This window comes from Oculina patagonica, chromosome 10, assembly GCF_052425735.1.
Source record: "Oculina patagonica isolate OP01 chromosome 10, crgOcupat, whole genome shotgun sequence".
NCBI classification, from domain to species: Eukaryota; Metazoa; Cnidaria; class Anthozoa; order Scleractinia; family Oculinidae; genus Oculina; species Oculina patagonica.
The window spans coordinates 21,202,992-21,229,186 of record NC_135767.1 but is presented as its reverse complement, the minus strand read 5'-3'; the positions used below and the strand labels follow the sequence as shown (position 1 = coordinate 21,229,186).

The 26,195-nt window shown below is 39.8% G+C and overlaps 1 protein-coding gene across 1 annotated transcript; it reads left to right on the top strand.

Moving 5' to 3' along the window:
* Positions 1–1,177: 1,177 nt before the first annotated feature.
* Positions 1,178–25,102, top strand: LOC144628997 (uncharacterized). The gene is made up of 11 exons (XM_078487137.1): positions 1,178–1,446; positions 3,050–3,264; positions 4,074–4,212; positions 4,689–4,890; positions 5,777–6,186; positions 13,729–13,963; positions 14,991–15,385; positions 16,947–17,184; positions 19,375–19,513; positions 20,667–20,928; positions 22,557–25,102. The coding sequence occupies exons 1-11, from the start codon at positions 1,332–1,334 to the stop codon at positions 22,784–22,786; spliced, it is 2,580 nt and encodes an 859-aa protein (XP_078343263.1). The 5' UTR covers positions 1,178–1,331; the 3' UTR covers positions 22,787–25,102.
* The last annotated feature ends 1,093 nt before the right edge of the window (positions 25,103–26,195 follow it).

Sequence of the window (26,195 nt, the reverse complement as noted above, 5' to 3'; positions counted from 1 at the left end):
TTTCCTCGTTCACCCGGTTCTCCATCAAGGTCTGGTAATTGTTTTTCTTGCGGCAAGTTTGGCCACTGGAGATCTAAATGTACTTCGTTCTACGATATCTGGATCCAAGGTATTTTACGTAACAGATGACTAGTGGTCGACGACAAAAGTAAGTTTGACATTTCATTTGTTATTCCCCCGTGTGATTTTGTCGATGTTGTTTCCGCAGATTCAGTCCAGGAACCTAGAAACTTTGAGCTTGAAGATGTGATCCGTGTTCTAAGTTCGGTTGATTTCCCTCAAGTTCTTGCTAGTTAAGGGGAATTTGAATAAATCCATTTATCATTGGTAATATCTTGGCAACAGATTTTATGGAGTGTCATCAATTATTGTCGTTACAAAATCCCAGGTATTTCTACGTCTTCACCTCGATCAGCACGGCGATGCTATCCTGGATACATTTTGCATCAGATGACTGACTGACGCATCCTCAATAAACTCTTCACATTGAATGTCTCGTGTGAGAAAAGTCAGAATAATAATAGGTATCACAGTGACGTGCGTAAAATTCTTATGTTTAAGGTAATCCTCTCACCCACCCCCTCCCCATCTCATTTAGTGTATAGTGCAAAGCTACAGCGCGTTATAGCTAAACATAGGTTAACCCACTTAGCTCCGGGGTAAACAGCTATTTCAATTAACATTGTCGGTGAATGCGATACAAGCCTCCAAAACAAGACCGAATGATGCTCTGGGTATTCATTTGAATTTTGAATAACAGTGTGAATAAAATATACAATTTTGTATTTTTTTAAGATTATTCGCGAAGCTTCGAAGTAATTTTTTTAACAAAGATTTTCAATGAATTCCAATTTATTTCGTATGCTCGATTGTTTTCAGTTTTTAAAGAACATTGTAGGCCAAAAACATTTAACAAAAGGATCGTTTTCGCCTGATGATAAAATATACACTTAAAATATTAATAGTCGGGCTTCGTTAACCCTGTCTGGTACTGGATATTATTGTGTTTGGTAAAGGGAGGTTTTGAATCGAACCAAACGTTAAAGTCATATCGATCTTGTTTACAAAGCAGCATCGGTTCCATCTTATAAATTTTTTATTTTCAAACTTTCAACTCTACAGGGAGCCCTTCATATTTTATTATACCGTGATAATCTTGCTTGGGTGAAAAAATTAATCTCTATAATTGAGTGATTTCGTTTCGGATGTTCTCAATACTCTGTGTCTGTTTCAGCTGTTGAAGTTTGCACGAGTGTGCAGTTTCACTCATACCGCTGGCTGCAGAGTTTGACGTGAATTTTATACGTTGGCAAAAAGTTTTCCTTGGATAAATGGATTCCACGGGATTTTTATGGGCCTTATTGTATTCTATGCTATTGGTAAGACTTCTCTCTGCGAGAAAGCATGAATGCTTTCGCTCAAAGAAGTACGAAGATGTAAGAAACGGTAAGGTAAAATATTCTTTCTTTGTGACCGTCTTTAACTCTACCATAACACTTCGGTAAGATGAATTCGACATAAATTGATGGTTATGTTTTCTAAATTTTCAAATTTAATTAATTCATTTTCTCTTGCTACACATCTGCGCGACATTTTACTTAATTTGTTAAAAAACAAAAAAACAAATTAGACGTTTCGTATTTGTTAGGTAATTCTATAGCAAAAAATAGCTTTTTTGTAAGACAATTTTGTTCGACAAGTTTACGATCTTGTTAAAGATCTTTACACCCTGACTTCAAAGTAATCAATTTTAGGTCAGATCACAAAAGTTAAAATAACAAGCCCCCTAAGTTGAAATAGGGTTGTTTATCATCAACACAATCAAAACATTAACTCACTTATGCATTGTTTCGGAAGCTTAGAAATTTCCAGAAGCATACAAACACAACCGTTGTTTAAAAATATAACTTTTCACATTGTTATTGTATAGCTGTGTGTGTATGTAAAATCATTGGTATGTTGATTACGTAATCATGCTACGAACTGAACTAGGAGTTTCGTTCGACGGCATTTCCGTCAGTTCCGTCAGTTTATCACTGACCACTTCAATCTCAAAACTTTTCTTAAGTTAATTTTGTGCTATTTCTGATTCTTTCTTTTCAAACTAATTAATCGTTTTTGAATAAAAATGCCAAATATTGATGGAAGACTCGCCTTGAGCAGTGCTAGGACCACTATGTCTGATCAATAACCGAGATGCCCCCTCCTTTTCGTCTGGTTTTCTTACCTTAACTAAGTTAGAAATTATTGCTAGAGTAATTATACAACAAATGCTATTTGATAGTGAAAGGTTAGTGAGCTTGAACAATGGAAATCAAACGAATGCTTGTTCGTGATAAAAATCTTAAGTTACTCTTGCAAGTTATCAATTAACCTATTCTGGTAAGAAAAACCAAAACTTATCAAAATGGATCTTACTGTGAATACTTTCTGCCTGTAAACAGCCGTTGCCATAGGCGGTCTTAACGTCTACCATTAGTTTGTTAATGTAGATGTTGCACACAAAACAACGCGAAATTAGAGGTAAATCATTTTCAAGTTCGTTTTGCAAGTACTTGGACATTTTGAACGTTAAGGCTGGGATTCACCCTGAAGGTCGCTTCTCCACCGCTAAAGATGAGAAATATCTCGTTCGCGTTTCAAGGAATCCAAAACGGCTTCGCTCATCTCATATATCTATGCTTTGGGATGTTTTGTAAATTTTTGCGTGATTTTTGGAGACTTTGAGAGGAGAAAGTTTTTCTCAAAGGATTAGTAAAACTGCGAGAAATAAGAAATATTGAAGATTTAATGTTGTTTTAAAATAAGAACTAATCTTAAGTTAAACTAGTAGATCGACACCAAAACAGTCTCCTGACAACCTGACTAACCTGGAGTGCTCGATCTTGCATGGAAGTCAACTGTCTGGTGGCCTTCTTCAAATTTTCTTCAAATTCAGATAAAACCCCACCTTGATGTTTCAGAAAAAATGAATTTGCAAAGTAACCTTAAAATTTTTTATTGACAACTAAAAGTATTATTGTTATTGTTGCTTTTGTTATTATTGCAGGGTTTACGTTGACTGGTTACGTCATCTCCTCTACCCAGGTTCCGGATTTATTTGATTGCTCGTTCGCGTGTCTACAGGAATCTCGATGTCAATCTTACAACTTCCTGGAGGTCCCAGGCCCACTCCACCTATGTGAGCTGAGCAGCGAAACCATGGTTACTAAGCCCGAGAATTATCAAGCGCAGGCTGACATGACTTATTATGATGCTGGAAAGGTATGCATTTAAACATTCAGTGGAGAGAGACAGGGGGTTCTGGACCTCCCGCTTCCCTTACCTTTTTCTTCCTCTTCCCGCCCCTTTCCTTAGACTGTAGTGGTTCCCTTCTGTTACCTCCTCCATAGTTCCTCCTCTTTGCCCTCTTTGTCCTATTTATTTTTCCCGTTTCTCGGCCGTTTTCTCCCAGGCTCCCGCCCTCCTGTCCCCCTCCACCCTTAAAGAGGCTACAGCTAGAGGGCGGCTACACCTAATTATTTTTTTGGTTTTTAGTCTGTTTCTTTTCAACCGTTCTGACTTCCAACACAAAGGCCCCGTCCACACTGACCCGGGTTAATTTGAAAACGGAGAAATTTGAAAACGCCGCGTAAAATGTTTTCCATCCACATTAACCCTGGTAAATTTGAAAACGATGCGCTTCATTGGTGAGCGTTTTTGAAAAGCTCCGTTTTCAGATTTACCCGGGTCAGTGTGGACGGGGCCTAAAACGCAGCTTAAATATACACGTGACACATGTCCGTATCACATATTTAACTTTCTTGTGTTCATGTGATTAGTTGATAATAAGATAAAAGAAACCACGTGACGCATTATATTCAAGCTACTTTTGATGAACCTCTGAAGTGGTGTTTCAACTTAATTACACTAATTGTTTAGATGTTCCACCCGATATTCGATTAGAACAAGCATTGGAAAGGTTCATTCCGAATCTTGGGACAAAATAATCTCATTTCACCGGCCGCTAAAACAGTATCCAAAAATTCGTCATAGATAAATGTGCCGCAAACTGACAATATGTAATTTCTTAGTCTCAGAAAGGTCCCGGATGTTCATCGTCACCGTGTCAAAATGGCGGGAAATGCATCAATACATGTGATCGTTTTCCGTTCAGCTTCCACTGTGAGTGTGACGAGATTTACGTTGGCGACGTGTGCCAACAGTGGGCAGGTAATACTGAATCTAACGTACAATTCGGCCCCTCTCTAGTTCGTTCAGGGAAACTGCGTGTGTTTCAGCAGCATTAAGCGGCTAGGAATATTGCTAATTCACCCTGTATAGGATGTTAGTCTTTCGAAGGTTACTCCGCCGCATATAAAGGTCCAAAATGCGCTACCCCATTTCACATCAGACTACGCTTTAAAAAGTGGTTTCTTCAGAAAACTATACCAAATTCTAAAACAGAGGGCACAAGCCATGCCTTCTTTTAGACCAAAACAATACAAAAACCTTATTGTTTGGCTTCGCTACAACAAAGCTATGGGGGAGTATCCACTCTTGCCCTCTCCCCTGGGATTGGGGTGAGGGGGGATAAGCTTTCGGGTCGATACGAGGTCTATCACTGCGTTCGTTTCTATTTTGGCGTGTGTTTGTTTGGCTTACTTCTCTTTTTTGACACCATTGTGTTTTTTTTTTGCTTATTCCAGGAGACTTTGATTTCACCTTCCAGACAAAAAGCGTGTCCAACTATGTAAACAGCGCCATCTTGAATCAAAAACTGACCGCGCTCACTTTTTGTATTTGGTTTCAAACAACGCAGTCGGGAACGTTTGGCCTTGTCGCTGGCGACATTGATCTCACTTGCGAATACAATGGGCAGTGCATCTTTTTCATCAAAGACGCTAAGAGGTAAAAACATTCGTTAACTCACTGGCACAGCATTAAAACATAACTTTTATGCCAGCTTTACACTCAAGTGTAAAGGCTTTAAATCACATTTACACACGGTAGCGTAAAAGTCGGTTTAACCACCTTTATAACATTTAATTGATGATGAAAAGTTGGTTATCCAACTTTACACCAGATTTAACCACCTTTAATTCCACGTAAATATAATCCCATTTTTCATGCTGTGTGGCTAAATAACTATCAGAAGATAAGATACTTCTAACGTTACAAAATAGCAATACAGGGGGAGGGGAACAGGGAGTGGGTGACCGGAATAATAAGGGGTAGGATGGATACGGGAGGCAGGAGAAGTGCGGACGTGAGGTGGAATTCCCAGGGTGTTGGAAACCGGATCAAATGGAGGAACATTTTGCAACATTACGTAATATTTTAGAAACAGCACAAAACGGCTGGAATCGCTAAGAGGAGGGCTGGAACAGATAAAAAAGCTACGGGAAGTGGGAGATTCAGATCTCTCTGCCCCCCTCCCCTACACCCCCGGATAGGGACGAGTTTGAAATTGTTGATTTATGACGTCAATCTCGTTATCTTAAATGTTGTTGGGAGCAGTAGTTGTTGTGAAATTCCTTGTGAGTAAAGTGCAATGAAGATCTTTATACCATACAATGGGTCATACATTGACTCCTGACGGATTGAATAGAGCAACAAAGCACAAACAAAATTATGATTTAAATAAAAAGTGGTCGATTCCTTCATTCCTTGATATATTTATACATTGGTATATTTACTCGAGACCACGATTTTCACTTAAATAGTCGTTCCCACAATGAAATTTATGGCAGAAAGAAGCTACTTCGTTGCTGAACGATGTTTTGTCTCTGCGCAGAATCTTCTATAGTGCTCCGCTGAACGACGGTGCGTGGCACAGTGTATGTATCACCTGGCAGAAATCGACCAGTACTTGTACAGCGTACGTGGACGGGAAAACCAATGACAGACGTTCTTTTGATGGTTGCTATGGAAACAATGACGTCGAATTCAATGGCGAACCGCTGGTGCTAGGTCAGAGCATGTCAAGTGATGACGTCTTTTTAGAAAGTGATTCTTTCACTGGTAACCTTACTCGCGTGAACATGTGGGATTACGCCATGACTCATGAACAAGTGTACAGTGTGGCTACCAACTGCCCACAGAACTCAGGCAATGTACTCAGCTGGCCAACGTTTCGGAACTTTCGGAACGAACTGCAGCAGGGAAACGTCGTGAGGACGGAACGATCGCATTGCATTGGAGCAGGTAAGTTGGACTGCGTCCGCCTGCAAAATTAAATCTGAAAAAAATATATCTAGTGTACATTTGACCAGAGAGCTGGTGGTCAAATCGTTCTCATCTCCGCCCGGAGCTGCCTGTCCCTTTTTACCGACAGGGGTTTTTGCTCGTGGAACAGGGGCTCTGGGGACACATGACTTAAGCCCCATTTACACGCGCTAAAAAATCGGCACGGCACCCCAAATTTTTGGCACCGTGACCAAACCATTTCGGCACAGCACTACCCATTCACACGACCAAAACAAGAAGGTTTCTTCCTGCTAGGCACGGTTCCAATTTTTATATCGGCACCCCTACTTTCCATCGGTTTTCTTCCCGAGAAATGGCAGAAAAATGTTTTGTTGTGATTGTTCATCGTGCTTTCATTGCAAAACACGAATTTTATCGGAAAGGAACGAGATGTCGACCATTCAACATGTTCAAGAGTGTTCAATGGGCAAATCAAATCGACATCTGGAAGGAGTGATGAAATCAGAAGAAGATATCTGAAAAATAAATGGCTCTTTGCAGTTATGGTGAAAGTGGCTTTAACACGGCAATTTTTTTTAGAGCGGGAACTTTCTCTTATTTTCTTCTTCGGTGGCATTCTCATCCCAGACTAACTACCATTGATTAATATTGATTGATCGATTGATCTTCGATCATCGATTTTCATCAATTTTTAAGGCCGGCTTTGTTAAACGAAGCCAATTAAATCATTTGTCTCCAGAGCCACCCGTTTCTCGTCCAAAGCTTAAGTGCCACTGTCAGAGAAAGTGTTCCAGACCTTGGAAGTCGGGGTCAACCGATTTTCCTGAAACTTACTGCAGAAGTTGGCCTTGATGAGATATTCTAAAAGCCATTTGGGTTTGGTTTTCTGACTTTTACTTTCGAAGTTCCAGGGGTGGTCCCATATTGAGCCTTCAAATCATGAAAAATCCTGCTTTTGAAGGAGTAAGTTTGCACTTGTATAAAATCAAACACACAAAACCTTTTGACTAAATACTTGTAGGCTGTGATTCTACTATAAATGCTCTTTCATTTCATATATGCTGATTTGGCATAGAGGGTTCTGACAGTGTGAGGCATAACACGAAATTTGGCCAACTTTTGATGAGAAAACCACTACCCAAAATTGCCAAAATTTAGATGTTCATATTTTTTAACTGCCTAACTAGAAAAAAAGGACACTTATATCAGAAGTTATCCCAATGCATGTAGAACAAAATTCAGTTGAGAAAAATTTGGGCCGTGTAGTGTTTTAGTTCTTTAATGACCCATTTTGAAGCACACCCTGACCTAATTTGCATATTGTCAAAACCAAAAGTTTAACATTCATACTTATTTTATTTATTGTTAAACACTTTAATTTGCCTTGGCGAGGCTTAAAGTTCTTAGGAAAGCTATTATTAGCAGTAATAAGACGAGTAAACATAAATTTTGACTGTTAAAATTAGCAAAAATTATAAAACACAATACTGAAAAAAATCAGTTTGTTCCCCTCCAAAGCTTGTTCCCTAAAATATAATGTGCATACAATACAGGAGTCCGTATAACGTCTACGTAATAGTTTACTATACTAATAAATACACTTCTTTGAAACATATCCATGCTGAACTTGCTAAAACTTAACTTACCAAAGCGTATTAAACGTTCTTATAGCAAAGGTAAATTTCCATATCTTTGAAAATCGTGCGAGTACAAACATCCTACGACCAAATCGTATTTCGCAATGATCGCTTCATTCTGCATTTGATAACAGAAGTCCTTAATAGTCCCTTACAATCAAGAAACGTTTCTGAAGCCGCTCAGTTCCTCGCCATTATGCCATAGTTTTGCTATTTTGGTTGCACGCTGTTCATCCGCCATTTTGGATATGGTCGCAAGAGAACTGGGGCGAGAGTCGCCTGGCTGAAAACGTGTGGACCCAACGTTTTTCAAACGAAACTTCCATAGAACTCATTAAGATACCTTTAAAATGTACTGAGAAAATTATTTTTGTTTTGAAATTAGCCTCTTTTGACGCTATGTTATAAACTTGTTGACATAATATTAAGACTTTTTCATTTTGGTCGCATTTTATTGGACCTAGCCCCCGAGACCTAGCCTGGGAGGAACAATTGATAATGCGACACAAACCAAATGGCTTATTAAAATCATTCTTATAATGAAATGAAACAAGTATCAACACGTGTTTTATCTCTGGTGTCGAGTGAGGGCCATTAAAATATTCTCTTTTCGGCAGATTACACTTCAATAGGGTATAAAGGAACTACATCACAGTTGAAAAAAATGGCAATTTTTTAAAGTTTTTCGTCATAATCAGGCATTAAAAAAAACATCTGTGTTTTTTCTCAGGTTTTGATAACTTGCAGAATTACTCTGTTGCCATTTTTTATGTGAGAAAAAATATTATTTTTAGACAAACTTCAATTTGGAAGTAATTGAAAAATGACTAAAAAACCCGTGGCTGATTGCTTGATCAAGAGGAGTGTACGTAAACGGCAGTGTCTGCCTTAAACATGCATGAACTTTACTCTGTCCTCCACAGAGGCCTCTTCTTTAATTTTTTGTAAGGGCTGGGAAATGGGGAGAGGTGAAAAGTTAGCGCGAGCCTGAGGAGTGAAAAACAAAAGCGCTCGGAGACACTGGGAAAGAAGGAAGGAAAAATCAATAGTAGTGCCTTCTGTCCTCAAATCCTAATATAAACGCTAACCATATCCGCATAATGTAATGTCACTTATATTAGAGTAACCGATGTGCTTTTTAAGCAAACGGCAATGGCTTGCACGACTCGAGGGCTCGCACATTGTCAAGATTCGATGGTAGGCTCTTACCGATAGTGCTCGTAAAAAAGCATTAAATGCTTAAAGCAGTGCTCGTTTATTGCCAAAAAAGTGCTAAAATAATGCTAATTTTTTTTTAAAAAGTGCTCGTGGTTTACATAAAAATGCTCTCTCTTTTCCGATTTTTTTAAACATAGAATATTACGTTTTTCAGATTTTCAGTAACATTTTTCATTTTTTTGCCTTGGCTGGCTGTCTTCCATTGTTCTTCGATGAAAACGTGGATGACGCCATCTTGTATCGAGTGTGATGGACTGGGTTTTTAGAAGGAAAACGCTGACCTATCAAATCTATTCCTCAGGCCTCCTCGGCTCCTGTGACTAAAATGAGGGCAAAATGCATCTGGGTTCTGGGAGGCTTTGGCAAAAAAAGTGCTAGCACTATCGGTAAGAGCCTATTCGATGGCGTTTGCCTATAAGGGCCTGTTTACATGGAGAGAGGGTGCCCCGGCTAACCGAGTTACCCGGCTAGAAGGGATGAAACATAGCCCGCCTTAACATGCAGAATTCACAGCCCTTCTACCCGAGTTGAGACAGCGTCAGTAAAGCGTGTCACAGCGTGGGAAAAAAATGTAGCTCAAAATGATTGAAGAAAAATATGATTATTTACTAAATAATCAAGGCTAGCCGTCTTTAAACCTATTTTATTTTGATGTGCAAGCTCTTAGAACTTTACTACGTCCAATTATGGGGGAATTCAATCGAAATTCAACAGTCTTTGGCCGCCAAATTGAAATTAAATTTGCTGTTTCGTGAGTAAGGATAATCATTCCTACGAAAATTTCGAATTAATTAGCTGTTGCTCAAAGAAAAATTTTCCAGCCTACAGATGAAACTAATTTGATCTAATTTTGGTCAAATAGCACTGTTTGGGTCCAGAATTTATAAATTTCATGCCAACACGCGCGAAGACTTATCCCGGCAAGCTGGGATAGCCCGGGCATAACCGTTTACATGGCAAAAAGCTATCTCGCCTAGAAGGGTGCCCCGGGCAAGTAGACCGAGTGCCTCGGCAAGGCGGGTTTCCTGTCTTGCATGTAAACGCTTCGATGCGTGTTTTAAAGAAACGTATGGAAAGTTGGCTCGCCCAGGGTAGCTCGGTTGGCCGGGTAACTCGGTTAGCCGGGGAACCCGCCTTCTATGTAAACAGGCCTTAAGTTCTACCCGCTGAACCCACGCAACAAACCGGGAGGATTTAAACGCAGAAAGCAGAAATTAATGGAAAATTAAAAACGTAACTGAACGCTTTATATCCCAGCTACATCATTCAAATTTGTTTGATTAAATATTTTGCTTAGAAGCTAGGCTCCTTTGGATAGTCCATCAGATTCCCATAAGACACTGTAATTTGTGACGGCGTTGCATATCCTTCCAGATGGCGGTCAAAACCGTGACCGGCCTGAAGATCTATTATTCTCGTGTTGTGCTAAAAATAATAATAAATACCGTGAGTCAACTCTCGTTATAGCAACACGCTTGGGACGTCGTCGTTTAGTGTCCATATTAGCGAGAGTCCGTAATAGCGGGATGTGAGGGAAAAAACGTTAAGTAATATAGACTGTTTTTTAAGAACTGTAACGTGCTCATCAACAGTTCTAGCAGAGAAAATACGCAGTAGCCGTTGGGTACGGAGCATGACAATGGTTGAAGGTTAATTCCGTTTAAGGTTGGCACTCGTCTGGAAGAAAAGGTTGCAGTAGTTTCCTAAATCTAACCTGAGTTGTCGTTTTTCTGTTGTAATTCACCAGTCAGGTCACTTTGACTGCTAAGCTGAAGGAAATGGTGAGCGCACCATTGACATGCATGTATACGAATGTGGCTATTCTTGCCAACTGCAACTAGGACTGGTTTTCGGTCTTGTGCATCATTGTAGAGCTGTGACAACACTTTGATGTCGATTGATGGCTCTTATCTACACCATATACAATATACATGCTGTTACTTGTTTCTCATCATTATATGAGCATGATTGTCATTTCAATATAATAAAAATTCAAATCAGTACTGCTTTTTGCGAATTTCCAGAGTTAAAACTGTCCCTAAAATCAGACGTTTACCTTTTTTTACTAGTTCTTCTGGCCGATCGTTAATTTATTTAGCTGTCTTAGCTTGGTGAGGCACACCATTATGATCATTACGTGTATTAAGTCAGTTTTAAACTCGAAAAAAAAACAGTAGAAATTTTAATTTTTAACGATATGACAAGCGGAAGTTCCAGGAATACGATTCAACATAAATCTAAAAACAAAAACAAAAACTCTTGAGCCACTGTTGGCCACCTAGTTGATTTTGGGGCCCGTGTCATATGCTTAACAGTCAAGTTCCACCCAGGTCTAATAAAATGTGACCAAAATGAAAGAGTGTCACGATCAGTTCCTTCTTTAAAGTTGAGCAAAGGACTTTTGTTGGAAAAAAAACCTCTGAACAGGAAAACTTCATAATGTAAAACGCGTAGGTTGAGTTCACACGTTTTTAGTCAGGCGACTCTCGACCCAGTTCTCTTGCGACCACATCCAAAATGGCGGATGGACAGTGTGCAGCCGAAACAGCAATGGCAAAGAACTGAGCGGCTTCAGAAATGTTGTTTGATTGTAAGGGACTATAAAGGAATTCTGTCAACAAATGCAGAATGTAACGATCATCAGGAAGTACGATTACGCCGTAGGATGTTTGTACCCGCACGATTTTCAAAAACATGGAAACTTACTTTAAGTACTTGAAGAGCGTTTAATACGCTTTGGTAAGTTAAGTTTTGGCAAGTTAAGCATGGATATGTTTAAAAGAAGTGTATTAGTATAGTAAACTATCACGTAGACCTTATACGGACTCCATTTATTGTATGCACATTATATTTTAAGGAACATGCTTTTGAGAAGAACAAACTGATTTCATCAGTGTTGATTTTCTAATTATTGCTAATTTTAACAGTCAAAATTTATGTTTACTCGTCTTATTACTGCTAATAATAGCTTTCCTAAGAACTTTAAGCCTCGCCAAGGCAAATTAAAGTGTTAAAAAATAAATAAAATAAGTATGGATGTTAAACTTTTGGTTTTGACAATATGCAAATTAGATCAGGGTGTGCTTCAAAATGGGTCATTAAAGAACTAAAACACTACACGGCCCAAATTTTTCTCAACTGAATTTTGTTCTAAATGCATTGGAATAACTCCTGATATAAGTGTCCTTTTTTTCTAGTTAGGCAGTTAAAAAATATGGACATCTTAATTTTGGCAATTTTGGGTAGTGGTTTTCTCATCAAAAGTTGGCCAAATTTCGTGTTATGCCTCACACTGTCAGAACCCTCTATGCCAAATCAGCATATATGAAATGAAAGAGCATTTATAGTAGAATCACAGCCTACAAGTATTTAGTCAAAAGGTTTTGTGTGTTTGATTTTATACAAGTGCAAACTTACTCCTTCAAAAGCAGGATTTTTCATGATTTGAAGGCTCAATATGGGACCACCCCTGGAACTTTGAAAGTAAAAGTCAGAAAACCAAACCCAAATGGCTTTTAGAATATCTCATCAAGGCCAACTTCTGCAGTAAGTTTCAGGAAAATCGGTTGACCCCGACTTCCAAGGTCTGGAACACTTTCTCTGACAGTGGCACTTAAGGCACCGTCAGCTAAGAGGTACGGGAGGCTCTGGTGACGAGAATTGTGGTCAAGGGAGAAAAAAGGGTGGGGGTTCACCGCGGTCAAACGTTTCAGGCAGCCTTTCTTTCTATTTCAGGGAGTTTCGTTTATTATGAAGTGTTAGTATGAGCAAGGATAGATAAAATAGCACCTGAGTGTAAACATATTCCCATTTCCTCAGGTAAACGAGTGTTTTTACTTTTTAAATTTTTCCGCATTCGAACCAAAGTGCTTTGACAAAATGGCGCCGACAAGTCCTCGTATCGCTATTTTCAAGCAAGTAGAACTTTTTTAGTAAAGCTCCAAAAAACTTAGTAAATCGTCAGAATACCGGTAATGTATTGAACTTTGAACTGTGAAAATTAAAACCTTATCTTTGAAGTACTTTTCTTGTTTTTTGCATATTTCTGACGTTTGACCGCGGTCGAGGGTGGGGGTACCGTGATAACACTAAACACTTAATTTGTTAGCTCTGTAACACGAAACAGTTAAATTTTGGGCATTTCAACACTAACAGTTAAAAAACTCACTGTAACAGTAAATTTTATCCAGAAAAGGACAAAAACGGCTTAAAAAAAATCCAATACTTTTTGTATAGTATATTAAGACGTTTTCGGCCATTTTCCGACGATTTCCGATCATTTTGGAAGATTTCAGAGGACTACTGAATGTTCCCAAATACTGCCGAGGATTTCCGAAGACTACCTAAGATGTCCGAAGACTACAAAAAATTTCCGGGGAGAAATACGAAAACTTTCTCTTAGTTCATGAGTGATTTCAATCCGATGTTTGATGAGCAGATAAGAATTTACAATGCTTAAATTTTCATGAAAAATCCTCCAAACACATAACAGTATTTTTCTCCGGAAACAGTAAACATTAAAAAATTGGCCAATGTAAAAGCAAACACTAAAAATTATGGGCAAATAACACTAAACACTAAACCCTATTCAGACCCTCAGAAAACTATCATGGACTCTCGACCTCAACTAAGCACGTGTTTAGATATGATTTCAATTATTTTCATTTTTTAATTTTTATTTTAGATTTCTCATCTAACGTCTCCGTAAAATTTGCTGCCATATCAACAGCGGATCGCATTACGTATTCTGGAACGCTACCCTCGCTCCAGTCCTTCACGCTGTGCTACTGGATTAGGATCACTGACATGGTTTCTTACGCTACTACATTTAGTTACGCTAACAGTCAGACGAATAATGCCCTTATGATTATGTTGATTAAAACCAAGACGGCGAGAATTCACCTCAACGACGCAACTCTGTTAGTAGAGAGATTTTTTTTTCGACTTTTTTTTGGCTTAACCGTTCTTGTGTCGGAGAGTGGTGGGCTAGTGGTTAGTGTGTTGATGAATAAACTGCACTGGGCCGCGAACAAAATGCTGCTAGTGTACGCAGGATCTATGAAAGACCTATCAACCAACAAATGAAAAACATGAAACGTGAAACTGCAAGGCTGAACGAACTGCGTAGAAAACTTAATGCGGCAAAGACATGATAGAGACCAATCCGAGAGTCAAAAATGCATAACTGTAGACAGCTGTTTCGGACTCTTTAGTCCTCGTCAGTACAGTATAATGCCACAGAGAACAAAATGTGCAGCCAACGCGAGTCAACTGTGTGTTGGACGTGTTGGAGTCTGGGCCCAACAGTTGAGTTTGGCCAGGAGTCCTTTAGTACCACATTGATGAACATATATTTTTAGAGTTAATGAAAATATCCAAGTTTCAATGTGAAAAACGCGAAAAAACTGGTCAACGTACTGTTTTGTGTGTTTCAAAATACCCAGAAGAATGACACTTAGGGGAGTCAAAAGCTTAATATTTTCCTGGGGGAGCATGCCCGCAGTCCACTAAAGGCTCGTGCCTTCGGCGCTCGTGTTATCATTTTTCCTGGATGCAGGGCAACATGATAAAATGCTCAGGGGTAACATATGATGGTTCAGAGGGGAGGAGTGGTTATGTTGAAAGTAACAATACTTCTGCTCGTTTTATGTCAAATCTTGTTCTGTGTCTATTGCTTGATTTCAGTTTCACCAGAAAGAGGTACCATTTTTCTCATGAGTACCATGGTAGGTGACGGAGAGTCCAACACTGATCATTTAGATTATTACACTTTTGGCGGTACCAAGTCACAAAATTTGTTTCTAAAATGGTATGATGATAACCCCCGCCACTTTTATAAGAGAATCTACTCCTCGGGGTGGGTGTGAGGGGGCGGGTGGCGTTGCTGCTTGACGACCGATTTGTGTGAAAAGTCTAATAATGCTTTGTGATATTGTTTGATTTTAGGGAATGTCAGCTTGCTCCTTTTATGGACAAACACTGGCATCATTTTTGCATTACGTGGGAGAACAACGGAGGAGAGGTTAAATTTTATGTAGATGGCTCATTGAAAAGAGTTAAGACGGCGTTTAAGAGTGGAGCTGTCATCAAAGGGGGTGGAGTGCTGATTATTGGACAAGACCAAGACACAGTTGGAGGGGGTTTCGAAATACAGCAATCACTCGCCGGACTCGTGAGTCACATGAACATGTGGGACTTCGTGTTACGTACATTTGCTTTGGTTGACATGGCAACGGGTTTTGGCACGGAGGCTGGGAATACTGTTGCCTGGAGAGACATAGTTAGAAGTCCAGCGCATGGTCAGGTTACAGTCGTGCCTATCGAGGATGATCCACCCAAACGTGAGTATTTAAAGTACAGTAAAGTGAAGTCTGGGTCAGACCAAGTAGTTTATACCACCGTCGCTTATCTCGGTTTCCATCGCATTAAGAATGAGCGAAGTGTATTTCTACTCCCGCCTGGATGGGATGGATGATATGCTTGTCTATCCTACAATCGTTTTTTTACACTCAAAACAGGGGAAACAATCAATAATTACCCCCTGCCCCATTACAATGTTGTGTACCTTGAAAAAAACAATGCCTTCCGTTGCCGTCTATTTTGAAACATTAGAAAGCTTTAGCAAAACACGACGGCAACGTGAACGAGAACGTCACCAAACAGGTGGTTTAACAAGTAAAATAACAACTCTGCACGTTCGTTTTAAATCCTGGTATATTTCTTGGCCGTTCTCTGTGAAACAACAACGTGAATAATAACAATGCCTTCCGTTGCCGCCTATTTTGCAACATTAGGAAGCTTTAGCAAAACACGACGGCAACGTGAACGAGAACGTTGAACAAGAGAGAAATGAACAAGTTGAACGTTGAACGAGAACGAGAAATGAACAAGTTCTGCGTATTTTGGAGAACGTGAACAAAGGCAGCTAAATTTCCGTATTTTTTATTTGGGGATGAACGCTTTCTTTACATATTCAGCTTCGGTTAGTTCCTAAACCAATAAATAAACTGATTGCCTCTGGATAATTGCGAAATTCTCGAGTAAAATATAAATTCATTTTGCACCAGGCGTTGTCCTCGGCGTCGCCGTCGTCATTGCTAAAGCTCCCTATTGATTTTAGGGGAAGTGGGTTCTCCATTTCTGGGAATTGGTAACGGAATGTCACGTTACAGTTGTTGAAATAGTGTACATGCAGAAACGAGTGTACATGTCCCAATGAATTTTGGCACGGATTGTAGGGTTACCCCCCAGAATTAAATTCGCTGGTACCAGAAGTTCGTAGCTAGAACTAGTTTTGAACTTTTGCTGGTCCATTTATGCACCTGAGTAAAGTAGAGAGAGGCACTGTACGTGTGAGAGTAAAGTGTCTTGCTTATGAACGCAGCAGAGTGACCACAGAAGGGCTTAAACCCAAACCGCTCGAGTCAAGCGCGGTAACTATTAGGGCACCACACTAGCATGCTCAAACTATCAACAAATGTTTATTTTTCCCTCAAGGAAAGTTTCTTGTGAAAACTGCAAAAAAAGGGTAAAGGCCGGTTTACACGGTATGATTTGTCAGCCCGATTTGGCCCAGATTTGGGCTAAGTGCGCAGTTAAAAATCAGCCCGATTTTTTAAAAAATCTGTTGCAGTGCCCGGGCAACAATTTCAGAAATCGCGATTCAATTTTCATCCTCGTAACTCAACTAAGGCAAAGAAAATCGGGCGGCCGACGAGTCGCAGCGTGTATTTTTGTTTGGAACAAATCAGGCCGACAAATCGTAGCGTGTAAACCGGCTTATAAGCCACGCCCAAGTTGGGCTGCATTGGAGGTTTAATTCAAATTAACTGTCGAGCATCATATAAGAGTCCACCCGAGACGTTAACGTCGGAGGTTTAAATGTTTTTGTGTAATCTGCAGGTCCAATGGCTGATTTCAAGTTCGTCTTTCCAACACAAAGTGCAGAAAACTTTGTACAGCTTCATAGCGCCACATCAGATTTAGCGGAGATGGTCAAGTTCACGGTATGCCTATGGGTGAAAATCTCTGTGGAGGTCACCATGTCGTTTTTCTGTTACAGGACTCCTGAACATCGCAATTCCATCGCCATTAGGCCCGATTCCAGTAAATTTAACGTCATCATCAACTCTAATTTTCTGTAAGTGAAATATTCACCGACTTTGCATTGCATGCATATGTCTAACTTGTTTAGGACGGTCAGCGGGCTATCTCATCAAACTCTTTGCTTCATCACCTTGGATACAATTCTCTACTTTCCAGCTTTTAATCTTAGGGCGGCAAGGCGCAACAATGGATCCGCAATTGCACCTCTTATATCTATCTTGCTTTGACCGGGACTCCAGGCTACACAGCGAAAACGTTTGAGCTCTGCCCCCACCCCTCCCTCCTCTTCAACCCAGCTTTGGGTCCCTGTATGATTTACAACATACCTTAAGGTTACTATTTTTAGCGACTACTAATTTTAGCGATTTTTTCAGAGCAAGTTTTAGCGACTATTTAATTTAGCGATTTTCCGAAAAATATAAAGTTAGTGATATCGTGTGAACCAGTTTTTAATGAACGTATAGCTAAGATGGAAATAAATGTTCAGTAAATGAACAACGTCACTTGAAATTGAACGAATATTTGCATCGCCAGAAAGAACAAAGTTACCGCCATCTATTGTTAAAAGAATTTTTCAAGTCGACTATGCTTAATTTTATTTCCATTTGGGGTGGGAGGGGGGTATTTAAATAAAACGAGTATTAAATTTGACCGAGACAAATTTTAGCGAGCACTTAATTTAGTGATTTTTGCCCAACTCGCTAAAATCGCTAAAATTAGTAGCCGCTAACAATAGTAACCTTAAGGTATAGTACCCCCGACCTGCTTCCGCCTGGCCTCGTAGCTCAGTCAACAACGGTGATCTAGTCTAGAGGTCATGGAACCTAATCAAACGAGGTCAAATAATTTTTTTCTTGCTTGTTGTGGTCCCTGGTTTCCTTTCCAGGACTAACACTCAGAAACTAAGAAAACCACTGAGAATTTTCCAGCACTTTGAAATACTTTAGAGTTAGCTCTCTACTTTTCACCTCCTAATATCAGTGTTGCATAGCGTTCTCTACATCATCACTGTAACCTCCCGCCCAAAACACACCCGCCCCTGCAGCCCCACTCATTCCTTTTTCATCCCAGTCACTTTGAAACTTAACAGTGCGATGCGCCTTGCCGTGGCCACCCAAAAAATTTTTTTACAAGTATTATCTTGTAATACTTTACGTTTACACTGCGTTTTGTTGATTAATACGATGTAACAAGTATCTATTTGGTCGTATTCAACTTTGCACAGAAGGCGTGCTCGTCAAACAATTTATGATACAGTGGAACCCCGATATAACGATATGCCAAGGGAGCAGTAAAATTATATCGTTATATCGAGGTAAAATTAAAATGTACTTTTTAACTGCATATTATTTTATTCAACTTGTAATGAGTATCAAATGACTGACATGATTCACAAATGTAGCGTTTCAAGCACGTAGCAGTGCTCTTAAACAATTTGCCAAGCATTACACGTTTTCAAGGTTACAGGGCAATGTCTGTGGCATATATGAATCGTAAAAGGAAAACAAAACTAAACTTAAACATGTGAAGTTGCGGCTGTAATCGTCTTTATTTGTCGCTCTTTGGCTGTGTACTGATACTGTAATATCGTTATATCGGGGAAGATTTTACGCTCGGTACGCTAAATTCTCATCGTTATATCGGGAATATCGTTATATCGAAGATCGTTATATCGGGGTTCTGTCCCATACATTTAACTGTAACTTTTGCCGGGACATAGCATATTCATCGTTATACCGGGGATATCGTTGTATCGAGGATCGTTATATCGGGGTTCCACTGTATTACGAGAGCATTCTTGTATTTGTTGGGTGGCCACGGTAAAGCGCGTCGCAATGTAAATTGTAACATTTAGGTCCCGTCCACACTGACCCAGGTAAATTTAAAAACGCATTTTTTCCCCGGTTAGACCAACCGTCCACACTAAACCGGCGTTTTCGGTCACCGAAAACGGTACTTTTCAAAAACGCTCTCCAAATAGTTGCTCGTCAAATAGTCATGTGTTTTCTGTCAAAACAAACGGTTTAATTAGGTTAACAAAAGGTCTGTGCATGCGTTGTTACTCTGCGTTCGATGAAGCGTATCATTTTCAAATTTACCCGGCTTAATGTGGACGGAAAACATTTTACACGGCGTTTTTAAATTTCTCCGTTTTCAAATTTACCCGGGTCAGTGTGGACGGGGCCTTAAATTTGCTCTCCTTTACAATTCTACACATGTACAGGGGTATCGACTACACGAATTTTTTTGGAAAATCTGGATGGCAACATGTTTGCTATACCTGGGAGAACAGCGCAGGCAACTGGAAATTATACATGAATGGAGAAATGGTCAAATCTGGAACTAGCTTTCGGGTTGGAAAGGTATTTCCGATCTGTATTATTTTCTTTGTTTTAACATTTAACATGTAATTTGGCTTCCTGAACGCTTCCTGAACTGAACGCCTTTCAGCTTTCTTCAGGACTAGAAGTCAACAAATCTAAAACCGAAGCAATGTGGTTAGGTGCTCTCAGACACAACCCTGAAGCTCCTTTAGATATTACTTGGCCCTCAAAACCGATAAATTCCCTTGGTATTGACTTTACCTACAATGAGGAAGTCTCTTACAAGAAAAACTCTGCACAAAAATTGGCTTCAATGAAAAGCATACTCAACATATGGCTTCCAAGAAATCTCACTTTGTATGGCCGAATAACTATCCTCAAAACCCTCGGGTTATCCAAACTCATTTATAACACATCAATGCTGTCTTTTCCGCCAAACTTTCCAGTCTTGGTAAAACAGACCATTTCCGATTTTGTTTGGAACAGTAAACCTGCAAAAATAAAGCACACGACAATGATAGGACCAAAAACAAAAGGTGGCTTAGATCTACCGGACTTTGATATCATTACCAAAGCTTTGAAGGTCTCCTGGATACGAAGATTACATGAAAGCAATTTTAATGCATGCTGGAGTCACATACCGCTATCGTACTTAAAGCATTTAGGAGGACCTTTCCTATTCGAATGCAACTGCGACCAAAAATCGCTTAAAATAGATATTCCAATTGACTTTTATAAAGACGTCCTTTACACCTAGGCCTGGCAGACTATTAACCAACACTCTCCAGAAACAAAAGAACAAATACTTAATGAAATCATATTGAACAACTTTTTTATCAAAATTGAAGGCTTCTCCGTGTATTATAGAAAATGGCACGAATCACGGGTCGTCCGAATCAAAGATATTTTCTGTGGCTTCCATTGTTGTTGAAGATCTCCTTGAAAGCTACGTTCCAGACGTCATCTTAGATCTGCAAAGAAAAATTTACTCGTCGTGCCTGGTTTCAAACTAAATATGGTGCTGCGCCGTTGCTGTGGAACAGTCTTCCGCAACATGTTAGGAATGCAGAATCGCTAGAAAAATAGAGCCTTTGGTCCTTTTGGGAAAGGGCTCTTTAGAAATATTATTATTATTATTATTATTATTATTATTATTATTATTATTATTATTATTATTATTATACATTTTCAGGTGATTAAGGGAGGCGGTAAAGTTATAGTTGGTCAAAGGTATTCACAAGGTGATGTAGATCAATTTAAACCAGATCAACACTTTACTGGGGAAATAAGTCACTTAAACATTTGGAACATGACGCTGGGTTCAAACGTTATCAGCGCCATGTCTCGCGGTTGTGATTTCATTGGCGGGAATTGGTTCGACTGGTCAGCAATCTTTAACGGTGAAGTAGCGGGAAGCGTAACCATGGAAACGCCAGCAGACTGCATGTTACCAGGTCAGTCAGAGCACTTTATAGATGTGTCTCATTATTTCAAACGATTTTGCTACAGTGGAAACTGATTTAAAGACGGTACTGTACGCCATGATGGCGCGTGTAACATGCAGTAAGACGTTTGCCATTTGACGTTTTTAATTGAAAGTTTGTCATCTGACGTTTGAAGTTTTCCGTTTAACTTCTACCATTTTTCGTTTTCCTTTTCAACACATTCACCCTCGGACGTACCCCAGGGGGGGGGGGGGGGGTACTCTGGCTTGTTAATGACGGGGATGATCGAAGGATTTTTTTGGGTTTGAAATTTTCGATTCCGGGATTTTTTTGGGTTGGAAAATTTGGTAAGTATTTTTTTGGGTGACTTGATTTAGATAGGGGATTTTTTTGGGTATTTAAAACGAACTAAAGTGCCTTGGCGCGGCCTTGGCGTTTTTATGGTATGATAAATAAACAAAACGAGCGTTCGTTGTGTTATGTTATTGCCGCTCCTGGTAATTTAGGGGTAATTTGTCAAGGGATTTTTTGGGGGGTTATTTTTGGTCCAGGGATTTTTTGGGTAATGTCGGAAGACTTAGGGATTTTTTTGGGTCCTGAGTTTTGCCTCAATTCGATCATCCCCGTCATTTACAAGCCGGAGTACCCCCCCTGGGGGACGTACAAGCAAATCCATACCCCCATCGTGGTACAAGGGGAGGAGGGGGGGGGGGTGTTGGGTGTGTGGCCCCTCTAAGCTTTTCGTTCTTTTAACGCACAGTGAAATTATTTTTCACTGAGAAGAAAGCTCTTAGCCTACTTTTTGATTGCTGGGACGTCATATGACGTCATTAGAGTTGCCATCTAGGATCCGTCATCTTGGATTTCACCATTTTCTTAATAAGTCAGAAGATAACGGAAATCGATACAAAATCAAGCCAGAATGCTTACGGAATGCTTACGGAGTTTAATTTTTTTAACTGGAAACTAAAGTTAACAACTGCATCGCTAAATGGAGGTTGGGTGCCTGGGATATCCAGGAACTTCCACTATTGGCAGCCAGCTCCTAGATGGAGACTGCTCTCATGGCTGGGAAATCCTGGCAACCCAGTCATGAGCCCCCACGCAGAAAGAAGGAGGATAGGCATCCGTCACACTGATTAAACAGTGGAAAGGGAGGGAGGGAAGGGGTTCAACGGACTAAACGCTAAACTCCGAAAAAAAAAAAAAAAAAAAAAAAAAAAAAAAACTAAACTCCGGGCAAACGCTCCACTGGCCTGGCCAACACTAAAAACGCACGCCTGAAATCCGGAGCACATTGAGCCCTGGCGCATGGGCATATCCAAAACACTGCTGACCAAGAGAGAACACTGATGCTCTATGTTGTTAACTCCGTTAAATTACATTTAACTGCATTATAATGTTGAAATAAATTTTACGATATTTGGCCAGAACTATGACGTTGCCATGGCAACATAAAAAATCATGGACACATGGTTGACATATTAAAACAATTCAGCAAGAAATAATTGAACATCATTATCGAATAAATCCCTTTCGAATAACTCCTTTTGAAAAAGCTTCAAGAGGGTTGGCATCCACCCCTCCCCTCTCCATCCGAGGGTTAACAAAGTATTGATTGCCGACATTGTTTACAGATGAAATAGGAGTCTACAAAAGGAACCAGGTTTGTGAGGTCGAGACGAAGGATGGATGTGTATCCCCAGTGTATGCACTGTTTGACGGTAAATCAGGTTCTCGAAGCATGAAATGGAGGTGTTACTTTGAGGATGCATTAACAGAAGATGTCTATGGTCTACTGGAGTACGACAAGGATAAGCTGTCAAGTTGTTACAAAACCAAAATGGGTCTAATTGACATAAAATAGTCTGTACTTTTTGACTGATTGGGAGGTCCGGATAGTAAAATATGGCTTCTTGTTGTAATGTGCTTAATAGCCAAAAGCAAAAGTAATTTTCATTTCAGCCCAACCTAAATAAGTCAATAAGTAACTTTAGTTTGTTGAAAAGTTGAGAAAATGTCTATTGGTGACTCTTCGGAATGGACCAATTCCGAACCTTCTTTTGCCTCGTGCAAAATCATTATACTCATTTTCATATCAACAAGTTTGCACGAGGACCCGTTTCGAAAAAAAAACCTCTGACCCTCTGGCACCCAGGGTTGTGCGGGACCGGACGTTTTTTTATTGACCTTTTCACGTTTGAGCTATCCCGATGCCTCAGGGTAGTATACGACGCTAAAAGATCGTCTTTATCGCTATCAAAAATATGTAAAACTATCAGTTAATGTTTGGTTTTAGACGAGTGTCTTTGGGTTAAAAATATATTTAACCCACGCTCACAGAACAAGTTTGAACAAAGATGTAAAAAGTGTGTCACCTTTATATCTGATCTCATGACAGAGAATATACTGTTCAGACCCACCGTTTTCTCTTAGTTAGTCGACAGCACGCGAGCAAAATGTAAACCGCAGGGATTGAAACGAACGCGAACCCAACGGAGTGGAAGAGGGGCCTGGGTCAAGAGATCTAGAAACAATACTGGAAAAAATCCATTTGTATAGCAAAGTTTGCAGCGTCTAACACCACAATGAATATAGTTAAAGTGACGGTTTCGTATATTCTTCTTGACAAATAAGTTGCAGTCAGCCTCTCAAGAGAGGAAAAGGGAATAATCTTTTGTTACTATGTTCCCATAAGTTTTCTTTCAGCCTCTTTTCATTCCAATCGAATTTGAGCCGCGAAGCGTCACAACAAGTGAGGGCCTTTTCGCCCTTTTCCTCTTAGAGCCTGTTGTAAGTTATGCACGTTGTAAAGCTTGCTCTGTTGCCTTTTAATTAAGTTGTTAGATACAATTCTGTCCTTTTTTTATTGTTATAAAATTTTTATTGGGTGGGTGTCAGGTTACGTTTTCCTTGTGTTAGCATCTCAAAAGTATCGTAAAAACTCTATAAAGGCCCCGGGAGGCCTATTTCCTTTCAAGACCTTTTGATGGTGGGGGTGGTGGCAAGATAGTGGGGGCAGAGGGCTTATTTCAAACCTATATCTGTAAGTCTCTACAAAACGAGGTCTTTTTTATGTTTTAGTGCTGATAAGTAAAACTGGTTTTATAAAATACTAACTGTAGAAAGTAAACATAGTGGATGAATAGCTTTAAGTTACCTTGTTTTCTTGTTCATGAATTATCATGATCGACTTTTTTGGAAACGGTGGAGGCTTAAAGGAGGGTGGGCTCATTAAAAACTAATTTACCTACTTGAAGGGGGTTATTAGAGAGAGTGGTTTTAAAAGAGAGGGAGGGGGGTTAGTAGAGCCTTTGCGGCATTTGCCTTCCTCTGAAGAGTAATGATAGGAAAATATTGATAAATTTGATAGTAACTAGGGTCATTGGTTTCGGAACTTTCAAGGTCGGCACATACCAGGGGACTAGCCCCTGCGACTAGTCCCATGGACCAAGTCCTTTCGTGCGAACTACCCTTTTTGGTCAAGACATCTAGTCGCAGCAGCGACCAACTTTTCGTCCCTACGACTAGTCCAACGAATTCAAACTTGATTGAAATGGTGGAACTAGTCGCAAGGACTTGTCCCATGAAATTTGCTTGTCCCCTCGTGTGTAGTTAGTTAATTAAACAATTAAAATCCAAAGCCGTCGGTCCGTGCGACTAGACCCTTTGTGTAAACACTACAGGGAATTATCCCTGCGGCTAGCTAGTCGCGCGCGCTTACGCCCAGACCAAACGAGGATGAGAGTGATGAGAGTTGACTCTCATGAGAGTTTCCGTCAACTCTCATCGACTATCATCAACTCGGGCCAAACGAGAACGAGAGTCCGTCAAACTCTCATCGACTCTCATGAAAAGTTTGAGTACGTTCAAAGTCGACGAGAGCGCATGAGAGTTTCAGGCCAAACGAGAGCGAGAGTTTGAACTCTCAACCTCGTTTGGCCCGGGCTTATTTACGTAACTAGCCCCTTGGACGTGTGTACTGTGTGTATGACTAGTCCCTGCGTCTCCGTCGTGTGTGTCGACCTTTATATCTTATCTTACTTCTACTTTGAACACTACTGCACCATGATAAAAATAAATCCACTCAATTTACCACCAGGTAATATTGCTAATCAGTTGTTAATACATGTACAGTCACTTCTAAACTTGTACTATGTTGATAAATCTTGTCGACCATCAGTAGGCTTATTACTGTACAATAAACTGTTTTTTTTTTCAGTACAAAAGTGTAAAAAATGTTATCTGGTTGTTTCCTTGCCTGCTTGCTTGCTTGCTTACCCTCCTACATGTTTGTTTTTCTTTTAGAATTTTGGTGGAATTCTTTTGGTTGTTGTTGTAAACATGAAGCTTTCAGGGCCATCAGTAAAATATATCAGTCCAGGAGCCCATTAGGCCCTTAGTGCCACTATGATCAAATTTTCGATTTCCATTTTTTTACATTTTCGTGTACACTAAGACTTTCTTACTCACCTTGCCATTTACGGCCACCATTAAACAACCTTGTTCCAAGGCTTGGTTGCGAACAGGGAGAAAATGACGTCAAAGGCTGCAAATACCTCACGAGTTGAAAATTGGCAAGGTGAGTAAGAAAGTCTTATTGTACACGAAAATGTAAAAAAATGGAAATCGAAAATTTCATCATAGTAGCACTTTAACAGGACCGTAGCCAGACGGAAATTCTTACCGAGGTAATATCACGAGAAAAGAATAGATAGAAACACCTTTCGGCCTGTTATTTGGCTTTTATCACAAGAGTGACCGACATCAAGTTTCTCTTCGCATGACAATGCATTACAAAGAGCAAAAGTTTATGAGAATATTAATTAAAAGATAAACAAATTAACAAATTTAACAAATTCTTCCAAATAATACTGTAAGAAATTGTATGGAGATCAGTCAGAAGAATTTGTATTTGGATATCGGTGCTAAAAGGGTTAAGACCACGGCACTTGATATAAAGGAATGAACGTTTTTTTTATGTGAAGACAACTCGTTTTGGTTTTTGACTAATCCGAGTGTAAAAGTACGTAAAATAAAGACATCCTACGTTTTACAAGGGAGAAAAGAGAGAAAAACGAAGACAAAACGAAACGAAACGAAACGGGAGACCCAATTGGCCAACCGGTCGTAAAAGTAAATCGCTTGATCACTAGAATTAAAAATTGTTTTTGTTTTAATATTCCAACGTAGTTTTTTTTCCACACCATGGTTACTCGATTGTGAAAACACTAATTTAAAATGTCAAGACATGTACATTCTCTGAATTTTTGCAC